We start from the raw sequence: 12699 nt of genomic DNA on the forward strand, positions 1-12699 counted from the left end.
GGTGGTGAAAAAGATTTATCAGTCGAGGCACAGATTACAAAAGCAGGCAAGTCATGTCAGAGTTGTATAGACCTTTGGTGACGCCACAGCTGGAGTACTGTGCGCACTTCTGGTCGCCACATTATGGGAAGGATGTGATTGCACTGGAGGGGGTGCAGAGGAGATTCACTGGGATGCTGCCAGGGATGGAACATTTAAGTTATGAAGAGAGATTTGGGTGGTTTTCGTTGGAGCAGAGAAGACTGAGGAGCGACTTGACCGAAGTGTACAAGAGACATGGTGGCACAGTGGTTACCACTGCTGTCTCTCAGCTCCCGGGACCCGAGTTCAATTCTGGCCTCGAGTCATTGTCTGTGTGACGTTTGTACATTCTCCCCGTGTCTGCGTGGGTTTCCTCCGGGTTCTCCGGTTTCCTCCCATAGTCCAAAGATATCAGGTTAGGTGGATTGGCCATGCTAAATTGCCCCTTAGTGTACTTAGCTTAGAGGGATTAGTGGGGTGACTATGAGGGGTTATGGGGATAGGGCCTGGGTAAGATTGTGGTTGGTGCAGACCCGATGGGCCAAATGGGCTCCTTCTGCACTGTCGGGATTTTGTGATTCTATGATTTGAGGGGCATGGACAGGCTGGATAGGGAGCAGCTGTACCCCTTCGTTGAAGGGTCAGTCACGAGGGAACACGAGTTCAAGGTGAGGAGCAATCCACCTAACCAACACGTCTTTCGGGCTGTGGTGGAAACCGGAGCACCCAGAGGAAACCCACGCAGACACAGGGAGGACGTACAGACTCCGCACACACAGTGACCCAAGCTGGGAATCGAAGCTGGGAATCGAACCTGGGTTCCTGGCACTGTGAGGCAGCAGTGCTAACCACTGTGCCACCGTGCTGCCTAAATAGCGCGACAGGTTATTCTGGCATTTGAGGTAAAATTCCCAAATCTGATTAGTTCTCGTTATTGGGAATTAATGGGTTGAAGATCGAACTGAGGGAATCCACAGCTATAGAGGTGTACGTTTACACAGGCCCAAAACATTTAATATCAATATTACATCTGTAGAAGGCTCGCGTCACTGAGATTACAAATTGGAATACATACAAAGGATGTGAGTTAGTGCATGGCTCAATGTGTAATGAGTTAGTCAGGTTTGTTGAAGTGGACTTAAATATTTTCCTTTATTTTCTACCACGTCATCCATGTCTAGACATAGTTCTGTATTTTTTTTTAAGAAAGATCTTTCTTGGAATTGACCTGTCATTATTCCATGTGGAACTCCAGGCGTGCCAAAAATATAATGGTTTACCCTTTGGATTAAAGGCCTAATTCTATTCTTCCGGGCTAGCTGAGCTGCGTTTGGAAAACCCATGTTGGTCGGGCTCCTGGGGGGGGAAAAGAGAGTTTTCCACAAATAGTTCTTCCATCGTCACATTGGAGTCCCACAGAGAGCCTTGCCCCTGTGTTACTGTGGAGAGCGGGCGTGAGCCGTTTACTTTTCAAACTTGGGCTGAGTGGAAGAAAAACACACACCAAATAAAGAAACGCTGTTTCATTTTAAAGCTGTCCTACCCCATAATCTGCGTCCTGAAATTTCCTCCTTTTTTTAAGAACAGAAGGGCTGCATTGTTAACTCGATGGACCTGTTAAAAACTGTCTGTCAAACCCAAGTATGGAACACATTTGAATCTATTTTCGGATTCGACAAGAGATTTGAAGGACATTAAAACACTAAAACGCAATGAATGTTGCTAGAACTTTGGCAGATTTACAGGAGAGTACTACCTTTTTACAGATTGATTTCTTATTATTGATTTTTATGGGTGGCACAGTGGTTAGCACTGCTGCCTCACAGCACCAGGGACCTGGGTTCGATTCCTGCCTTGGGTCACTGTCTATGTGGAGTTTGCACGTTCTCCCTGTGTCCACGTGGGTTTCCTCTGGGTGCTCTGGTTTTCTCCTACACTCCAAAGATGTGCGGATTAGGCTGATTGACCATGCTAAATTGACCCTAGTGTCAGGGAAATTAGGGTAAATATGTAGGGTTACAGAGATAGGGGCTGGGTGCGATTGTTGTGGGTGCCGAGGCAATGGGCCAAAATGCCTCCTTCTACACTGTAGAGATTCTATGAGTCATTCTATGATTTTGAGATCAGAAAGACACCAAGACAAATGATTAACTTCACTATTTAAATCAACTCTTTTGGGTAGCTGTAGCAAAGGTATCCATAGTGGAACGCAGTCACCATGCAGTGTACAGCTGCCGAAGAATGGCCACAGCCATCACTCCAGAGCAATTGAGGATGGGCAGTAAACATCGCTGGAATGTTCCGGTTTCCCCACGGCAGAGGCAGCTCGCCGTTGGCTGCCGGCGGGATCTTCCAGTCCCACTGCAGCCGATGGCAGTTGGCAAGGCTCACCTGTCCCGCCACCAGGGAACCCGTGGTGTGGGTCAACTTTGGCGGGACCGGAAGACTTTGATAGGACTGGAAGATTCTGCCAGTGGGAAGGGCTGAAAAATTCCGCCCATTGGCTTGCCAGGATTGCCCAAATCCCAAAAAGAAAGGAAACAAAGAACTGAATAATTCAGAGGTTAAAAATTATCTTCTGTAGGCACTTTTGGTTAATATTTGGTGATTGGTTCAAAAGAGTTCCAGTTGAAATAATTGTGTTATAGAATCCATGAAATCGTGACAATGCGGAAGGCGGAGCAGTGAGGGAAATACGTGGAATTGAGGATAGGGCCTGGATATAATGCCCTGTCGGAGAGTCGGTGCAGACTCAATCTTGCAGAGTTAAGAACAGAATTTGATTTGCACCATCACCAGTAATGTTGGCTCTTAAACATCCCTCCGATTACAATTATTTTTCCCTGTTATCAATAGCACGCAGTATTTGCACCAGAATGTTCAAAAGATGCAAGAATTACAATTACTGTAATTTATTGCACAAAGTCCCTACAGTGCAGGAGGAGACCATTCAGCCCATCGAGTCTGCACCGTCATCAATCCTATCGTAACCCCACATATTTAACCTGCTAATCCCTGACAGTCACCCGAGGCTGGAATTGAACCCAGGTCCCTGGCACTGAGGTGGCATTGTTAACCACTGTGCCATCGTGGCCTGTAACATAAAGCATTGCAAAGCCTTTCACAGGAGCATTATTAAACAAAATCTGACACTGAGCCTCAAAAGGATATAAGAAGCTCGAGCAGGCGGAGACCCTTCGGCCCTTTTGGACTTGCTACCCTATTCATCTCCTCCTCCTTGCACCATCTCCATAACACTTGTTATCCAAAAATCTGGTCTGTCTGAATCTTCAACATTACTCCACAAACCTTTTGAGTGAAGTGGCTTCTCCACATCTTAGGACAAAATGGCCGTGCCTTTACCCTGAGTCTATGACCCTTGGTTTTAGATTCCCCAGCCAGGGAAACCTCCTCCAGCCTCTACCCTGTCAAAACCATTTTAAAATTTCAATCAGCCCACCTGTCATTGGTCTTGTCTACTTGTTCTTGCCTCATAGGCTAACATAGAGATATTGGGGCGGCACGGTGGCACAGTGGTTAGCACTGATGCCTCTCAGCGCCAGGGACCTGGGTTCAATTCCAGCCTCGGGTCACTGTCTGCGTGGAGTTTGCACATTCTTCCTGTGTCTGCGTGGGTTTCCTCCGGGTGCTCCGGTTTCCTCCCACAGTCCCAAGATGTACTGGTTAGGGGGATTGGCCATGCTAAATTGACCCTAGTGTCAGGAGGATTAACAGGGTAAATATGTGAAGTTACGGGAATAGGGCTTGGTTGGGATTGTGGTCAGTGCAGGCCCAATGGGCTGAATGGCCGCCTCCTGCACTGTAGGGATCCTATGGTTCTGTGACCAAAGGACTTGTCAACGAGGTAAGCTTAAAAGTGGAGAGAGAGGGAGAGATGCAGGCCAAGAATTCCAGAGCTTAAACCATAATTCATGGCCAATAATTGAGGCCCAGTGACTTGCAGCTGTTGACCTTCCTCAAAAGAACGTCACCTTTTGAATGAAATATGACGGTGACCAATTGGGATATAATTGCGAAATAGCTTGGGAGCAATTGATTTTAGAATAGGTCATCACAGTATTAAAAATGTTTACGGGGATAGGGCTATAAAAGAGCATCTGGCCAAGTACACCTGTCAAGCAGCACGTTGTGTTTGACGGGCTTCTATGAAATCATTACAAAGCCTTTCAGGAGAAGGGCATGCACAGAACTTTTAACATGAAAAGGTAATAAATGATACTGAGTGAAACAGATGTGGTTCAATTTCTGGCCTTTCGTCAGCGAATATTCTGGAAGCTAGGTTGGGCTTACCCAAATGTAACTTGGATGCATTTGTTATTGGATACAAGTCGGGGAGACTTTAATCCATTTTATGAGGTGGAGATGCCGGCGTTGGACTGGGGTGGGTACAATCAGAAGTCTCACAACACCAGGTCAAAGTCCAGCAGGTTTATTTGGAATCACAAGCTTTTGGAGCGCTGCTGCTTCATCAAGCGACTCATCTGATGACGGAGCATCGCTCCGAAAGCTCGTGATTCCAAATAAACCTGTTGGACTTTGACCTGGTGTTAGATGACTTACTTTATCCATTTAGACTGGACTTCAACCACTGACAAGATTTATTTCTGTAAGAAAGGTGTCCCTATCTGGAATACGCCTAATCATTTTTGAGACCGCAAGAAACTACAAAAGGTAGTGTATGTCGCCCAATCCATCACGCAAACTAGCCTCCCATCCATTGACTCTGTCTACACTTCCTGCTGCCTCGGCAAAGCAGCCAACATAATTAAGGACCCCACGCACCCCGGACATTCTCTCTTCCACCTTCTTCCGTCGGGAAAAAGATACAAAAGTCTGAAGTCACGTACCTACCGCCTCAAGAATAGCTTCTTCCCTGCTGCTGTCAGACTTTTGAATGGATCTACCTCGCACTAAGTTGATCTTTCTCTACACCCTAGCTATGACTGTAACACTACATTCTGCACTCTCTCCTTTTCTATGTATGGTATTTTCTGTCTGTAAAGTGCGCAAGAAACAACACTTTTCACAGTATACTAATACGTGACAATAATAAATCAAATCAAAAGAGACGGGAAACGAAGCTGGAGAAAGCAGTTGCAGATTGCAGCAAGGATTTTGGTTCAACGTGTTAATTTGAATCTCATGTTCTTGCAGGTCAAGGTGTCAACCCCAAGCTGGCAGGGCTGATAGGACAGCATGGGCCGCATGACAAACAGCCCTTTATGGTGGTTTTCTTCAAAGTCAGCGAGGTGCACATTCGAACGACGCGATCGGCGACGAACAAACGCAGGCACCAAGGCCGTACCAAATCCGCAACCGTTCAAGAGTCACCCAGAGCAACAAGTTTAACTGGTAAATAAGCGGGCGCGAAAAGGGGGAGGCAGGGAAAGGTTGCAGTCTTTCATTCTCTGCCTGTCTGTGCTAGAACGCTTTTATTCCAAATCGTTAACTCTTGTTTTATGAAGAGCCATTTATTTTCAAGTTAGGAGTGAAGAAAACCTTTTTTTGTTATTGCACTGTGCAGTCCGTCCTTCCAAAAGGCATTGATGAATTTCCAGCACTTATTCTCGAATCAAAGGGCATTTTGTGCTGGAGGCTTGTATCTATTGGGAATTGAATTTAAACTTGCACAAACTTTCTTCAGTGGCCCGGTTTGAGAAGAAAAGATAATGTAATATTGTAATGTACTAAATAATTCACTTCCTCTGAAGCTATGCATAAGACCTCTTTGGCAAAATATTAATTAATGAAGCACTTTCAGTAATATTCAAGAGCTGCGTTAAATGTGGTTAATTCTGCCATTAAAACCTGTGTCGCAACTCTCTCCAGAAGTGCTGCTTGATGTATTTTGTATTGTCATTCTGCATTTTCCGAATTGACTTGCCCATTCGAGGAAGAATATTTTATTTGAATTGTTAGATGGTGCTTTATCAATAAAAGATGTGTTTCTGACAAATGTCAAGTAGATAATGTTATGTAGAACCAGGCTGGATATAGATGGTGCAGAGGGGAAGTAAAAAAAGCAACCAAAGGAGAGTATGAAAAGAGATTGGCAGCTCAGATATAAGGGCATCCTAACGTCTTCTATGGGCACATTAAAAAAAATTGGCAAGTTATATTATAGCTGTATTAAATTTTAATTAAGCCGCATTTGGGATAGTGCATGTCGTTCTGATCACCACAGTACCAGAAGGACATGGATGCTTTGGAGAGGGTGCAAAGAAGGTTCACCAGGATGTTGCCTGGTCGGGAGGGTTTTTTAGGTATGAGGAGAGGTTGTATACACTTGGATTGTTTTCACTGGAAAGTCAGAGGCTGAGGAGCGATCTGATAGAAGTCTACAAAATTATGAGAGGCATAGATAGGGTTGATAGTCGGAGGCTTTTTCCCCAGGGTTGAAGGATTGACTACAAGAGGGCACAGGTTTAAGGTGAGAGGGGGTATGTTTAAGGAAGATGTGCAAGGAAAGTTTTTCACACAGAGGGTGGTGGGTGCCTGGAACGGGCTGCCAGTGGAGGTGGTGGAAGCGGGCACATTAACAGCGTACAAGGTGTATCTTGATAGACCCGTGAACGGGTGGCATAAAGAGGGATAGAAACCGCGTATCGGTGCAGTCTTGGTGGGCCGAAGGGCCTGTTCCTGTGCTGTGTTCTTTGTTAAATAGTAAAAGAGTGGTAGCAGGAGGAGTGGGATGATCCAAAAGGAGATTTGTGCTTGGAGGCAGGGGACATGGCTGAACTATTAAATGAATACTTTGCATCTGCCTTCACCGAGGAAAATGCTTCTGGGGTTACGGTGAAAGAAGAGGTAATGTACAAAAATGATTGAAAATTGATGAGGTGGTATTGGATTGGCTGTCTGGGCTTAAAGTTGTGGAGATCCTGGGAACAGATGAGATACATCCAAGGATACTGGAGGAAGTGCGAGTGGAAATGGTGCAGGCGCTGACCATAATCTTCCAGTCTTCCTCAGACTCAGGGTTGGTGCTGGAGAACTGGAGAATAGTACAGCCTTGCTCTAAAAAAGGTATGATGAAAAGCCCAGCAGCTACAGGCCAGGCAGTTTAACCTGGATGGTGGGGAAACTTCTAGAAGCAGTAATTCCGGACAAAATTAATAATCACTTGGACAAATCGGGTTTTTTTTTAAGGAAAGCCGGCACATATTTGCTAAGGGAAGAAATTGCGTTCAACTAACTTGCTGGAGGTTTTTTTTTTGAAGCGGTAAACAGAGGGTAGATGGGTGTAATGTCAGTGGTGTGGTGTACATGGGCAGCACAGTGGTTAGCACTGCTGCCTCACAGTCCGGGTTCGAGACCCCAGGTTCAATTCCGGCCTCGGGTCACTGTGTGGAGTTTGCGCGTTCTCCCTGTGTCTGCGTGGAAGTTGATTTATTATTGTCACATGTAATAGCATACAGTGAAAAGTATTGTTTCTTGCATGCTATACAGACAGAGCATACCGTTCATAGAGAAGGAAACGAGAGAGTGCAGAATGAAGTGTTACAGCTAGGGTGTGGAGAAAGATTAACTTAATGTGAGGTAGGTCCATTCAGAAGTCGGTTTCCTCCCACAGTCCAAAGGTGTGCGGGTTAGGTGGATTGGCCACGCTAAATTGCCCCTTAGTGACAGGGGGACTAGCTTGAGTAAATGCAAGGGGTTATGGGGATAGGGCCTGGGTGGGATTGTGGTCGGTGCAGACTCGATGGGCTGATTCTGCACTGTAGGGATTCTATGACTCCCAAAAGGCATTTGATACGGAGCCACGCAGCAGACTTGTGAGCAAAATTATCATCGCGGAATAAAAGGAGCAGCGACAGCAGCAGCAACACGGATATGAAACTGGCTGAGCGGCAGGAAGCTGGGAGTGGTGGTTAATGGATGTTTCACAGGCTGGAGAAAGGCTCATTGCGGAATTCCCCAGGGATCGGTATTGGGACTGTTGCACTTCCTGATGTACACCAGTGACTCAGAACGTGGGATACAGGGCGCAATTGGGAAAAAAATTGCGGATGATAGGAAACTATGAGGAGTGTGTGAGTGGTGAGGAGGAGAGTGCAGAACTTCAAAAGGACAGTTGGTGGAACGGGCAGACAAGTGGCAGATGAAGTTCAATGCGGGGAAGTGTGAGGTGATTTATTTGGTAGACAGAGCACTGGGGACAACGTCAAATGAAGAACAGAACTCTAAAGGGGGTGCAGGAGCAGAGTGACCTGGGTAAATACATGCATTGAAGGAAATGGAACGAGTTGAGAGAGTAGTTTAAGTTTATTCATTAGTGTCACAAGTAGGCTTACATTAACACTGCAATGACGTTGCTGTGAAAATTCCCTAGTCTCCACACTCTGGTGCCTGTTCAGGTACACTGAGGGAGAATTTAGCATGGCCAATGCACCTAACCAACACATCTTTCGGACTGTGGGAGGAAACCAGAGCACCCGGAGGAAACCCATGCAGACACAGGGAGAACATGCAAACTCCACACAGGCAGTCAGTCACCCAAGCCGAGAATCGAACCCGGGTCCCTGGCGCTGTGAGGCAGCAGTGCTAGCCACCGTGCTGCCCAAGTAGTTAATAATGCCAAGTAGTTAATAAAGCAAACAATATTATGGGCTTTATAAATTGGGCCATAGAGTCCAAGCGCACAGAGGTTACGTTGAACTTGTATAAAACACTAGTTCAGCTTCAGCCAGAGTATTGCGTCCAGTTCTGGCTGCCAGACTTGAGGAGAGATATGAAGGCGTTGGAGAGGATACAGAAATCATTCACGAGAATGATTCCAAGAATGAGGAACTTCAGTTACAAAGATAGATTGGAACTTTTCTCAGAGAAAAGAGGGCTGAGAGGAGATTTGATCGAGATCATAGAATCCCTACAGTGCAGAAGGAGGCCATTCGGCCCATCGAGTCTGCACCGACCACAATCCCACCCAGGCCCTACTCCCACATATTTTACCCGCTAACCTACGCATCCCAGGACTCTAAGGGGCAATTTTTAACCTGGCCAATCAACCTAACCCGCACATCTTTGGACTGTGGGAGGAAACCGGAGCACCCGGAGGAAACCCACGCAGACACGAGGAGAATGTGCAAACTCCACACAGACAGTGACCCGAGCCAGGAATCGAACCTGGGACCCTGGAGCTGTGAAGCAGCAGTGCTAACCACTGTGCTACCGTGTCGCTACGGTATGTTCAAAAGCATGAGGGGTCTGGCCAGAGTAGATAGGGAAAAATTCTTCCCACTCCTGAACAGGAGAGGACACCGATTTATGGCAATTGGCGGAAGAAGCAATGGAAAAACACTGTCACCCAGCGAGTGGTTAGGAACTGCAATGCACTAACTGAGAGTGTGGTGGAAGTCGGTTCAAATGAGACATTCAGAGAGAATTGGACTGTTGGAAGAATGTGCAGGGAGAAGGTGGGAGGTGAATTGGTCATTCGGAGAGCTGACGCAATCAGGATGGGTCAAATAGCCTCCTGCGCAGTAGGAATTCTGTGATTGTGGATTCTACATTCTGTGTAAGGAGAATGTGGGTGGCAGTGATCTTGTGTGTGCATATATAAATGGAAGTGAAATAAAGGGGGAAGAATAGGGGGAGGGGAACATCAGATGGCTGATGGTTACTTAGATGAGAACAGTTTTAAGGAGAAGTTAGTGCAGATGTTGTCATTTAGGGTTTTTGGGTGGCACAGTGATTAGCACTGCTGCTTCACAGCGCCAGGGACCCAGGTTCGATTTCCTGCTTGGGTGACTGCCTGTGCGGAGTCTGCACATTCTCACCGTGTCTGCGTGGATTTTCTCTGGATGCTCCAGTTTCCTCCCACAGTCCCAAAGACGTGCTGGTTAGGTGCTAAATTCTCCTCCGTGTACCCGAACAGGCGCTGGAATGTGGTGACTAGGGGATTTTCGCAGTAATTTCATTGCAATGTTAATGTAAGCCTTACTTATGACTAATAAACTAAACTTCAATTGTGTGTTTTCTCCATGGACTGCTTTCCCTGTGAATGTGAAAAGTATGGTCAGAGACGATTTGACTAAATTGCAAATGAATAATTAAAGTTTGGTTTGTGAAGCTTTTACTGATACTGTACCGGTTACATTTCTAAATGTGCATGTTCCCATCCCCACCCAAACACAGCAAATTCACTCAACACATATATTGTAACGTGTTCTTTTCTTTTGCAATACACCAGTTGTGGAACAATATCCACCCTCAGTTTTTATTTATAAAGCTAGTTACACATTTGTCCTTTATACAGCTGTCTTCACCAGAGAGCTGTGAAGAGATTGGTGTTTTGGGACCTTTGTTCAATTGAACAATAACTTTTAAAAATAGCAAATACACTCAGTGCATTGGTGTCCTGGAAACGTCCCGGCTCCTTCACCAGCGCTTGGTTTTACTGCAATTGTACAGGGCGTTGGTGAGGCCAAGCCTGGAGTATTGTGTGCAGTTTTGGTGTCCTTAACTGAGGAAGGATGTCCTAGCTATAGATGGAGTACCACCAAGGTTTACCAGCCTGATTCCTGGAACGGCAGGTCTTTTCATATGAGGAGAGACTAAGTCGGTTAGGATTAGGTTCATTGGGGTTTAGAAGAGTGAGAGGGGATCTCATAGAAACTTAGAAAATTCTAACAGGGTAGATTCAGAAAAAATATTCCCAATAGTGGGGGAATCCAGAACCAGGGGTCATAGTTTGGGGATAAGGGGTAAACGTTTTAAGACTGAGGTGAGGAGGAATTTCTTTACTCGGAGGTGAATCAATGGAATTCACTGCCACACAAATTGGTTGAGGCAAAACATAGTGTGATTTCAAGAAGAAATTAGATATTGCTCTTGGAGCTAAAGGGATATGGGGGAAGGTGGTTTCAGGATATTGAATTTGATGAATGGTGGAACAGGCTCGAATGGCCTACTCCTGCTTCTATTTTCTATGTTTCATTGGTAACAGGGGATGCAAAGAGCCCACCTTAAGCTTGCAAGTGGCTACCTGAAAAGCAGTATAATCATTGAGTCGTTACCATACAGAAGGAGGTCATTCAGCCCATTTACTCCATGCCAGCTCTCTGTAGAGCAATCCAGTCATTCCCATTTCCCCTGCCCTATCCCTGCAAATTTCTTTCTTTCAAATGCCCAAACAATTTCCTTTTCAAATCGCTCACCATCCCACCGCAATTTTTCAGGCCATTACCACGCGCTGTGTAGAAAGGTTGTTCCTTGCATCCTCCCCTGCATCTCTTGCCCAGAATTTTAAATCCATGTCTTCTGGTCCTTGTCCTGTTGCCTAATGGGAACAGCTCTTCTTCTTCCCCCTTAGCTAAAGCTGTCATAATCTTGTACACCTCTATTAAATCTCCCCTTACTCTCCTTTGTTCCAGAACAAGCCCAGCTTTTTCAAGCTAACCCTGTAGTTAAAATCCCTTGAATCATTTTGTCAAAAACAAAGGATTTTTAAAAAAAACTAAAGGTTTCATTGAAAATCTCATCACCCAGTTACTATTCAAATCTGTTTAAAAAAGAAAAAAACGAAATCACTGAGGCACAATTTGAACTTTTAACCATGAGAAACAGGAGATTTAGAAATGGGTCAGTTGACCAGTTTAGGTTGGGAACTGTGCAAATCTGAAAGAGGATAAAAATGGCAGAGAAATGAACCGCAATAACTAATCTAACACTGTTGGGTACATTACTTCGTTTGAAGAAACGAGAGGACAGCACTGATACGGGTTTTAAAATGGTTTTCTTTTATTGAAAACTTAAAGAATTAACATGATGGAAGCAAAAAAGCAAACTTGGAGACTGGCTTCTGGCCAGGCCTTTTTTTAAAAAAAAAACATACTGAAATGAGCGGAATCTAAGAACTGAACTGAATACACACTCTAAAATCAAAATATATTTTAATCCTTATCTCATTATTGGAAGTGTTCTTCGCATGCTGTCTCCGTCTAGAAAAACAATCCTCGCAGCTGTTGTTATGGGAAACTGTTGCTTGCCTGCATTGTGTACCCTTCAGGAATGCAGTCAATTTTTAGCTAACCCATCATGCCTTCTGATCCTACATGTTGTCAAGTTAGCTACAGTTGTTCAGCTCGGCATAGTTAGTTAACCCTGACAGTCGAGTATTTAAATGTGAATGTGCATAGGCAGAAATATCTTAAAATGAAGTCTTTGCATCGACTGAAGCAAAAAGGGCTATGCCCATACACAGGATCCCTCATTCAGAATCGATCATTCCCTTTGATTGCAAATGGGCTGCAAACTTGAATCATAATCTATAACCATGAATCAAAAACCTTATCCAAATTCAAGTTAAAGTTGGAACATTTCTCAGTGAAGTTTAGCATTTAGTACATTGACACAAAATGTCCCTACACTTGGTACAAATAGAGGTACTGTGATGTTTATAATATGTTTATCATAATACCTTCAGCACTTTGACCAATTTTCAATACATTCATGAGTGTGATAGCAACTTGCATTTATGTAGCACCTATAACAAAGGGAAATGTCTCTGGAAGTGTTCTTTGCAGGAGTCTTCTAGGAGAATATTTGACACCCTACCATATAATGGGGGTGACCAAAAACTTTGTCAAAGAGGTAGATTTAAAGAAACACCGTGAAAGGATGAGGAAGAATTGGAGAGTCAGAGATTTCAAGTGG

The 12699-nt window shown here is 44.9% G+C and overlaps 1 protein-coding gene across 1 annotated transcript in view; it reads left to right on the forward strand.

Moving 5' to 3' along the window:
* Nucleotides 1-12699, forward strand: part of bmp6 (bone morphogenetic protein 6) — a 124802-nt gene that overhangs the window by 83615 nt on the left and 28488 nt on the right. Inside the window, exon 4 of the mRNA XM_078216821.1 lies at nucleotides 5197-5394. Coding sequence (XP_078072947.1) covers nucleotides 5197-5394 — 198 coding nt within the window. The remainder of the gene's footprint in view (nucleotides 1-5196; nucleotides 5395-12699) is intronic.

Source organism: Mustelus asterias, chromosome 7 (assembly GCF_964213995.1).
Source record: "Mustelus asterias chromosome 7, sMusAst1.hap1.1, whole genome shotgun sequence".
Classification (NCBI taxonomy): domain Eukaryota; kingdom Metazoa; phylum Chordata; class Chondrichthyes; order Carcharhiniformes; family Triakidae; genus Mustelus; species Mustelus asterias.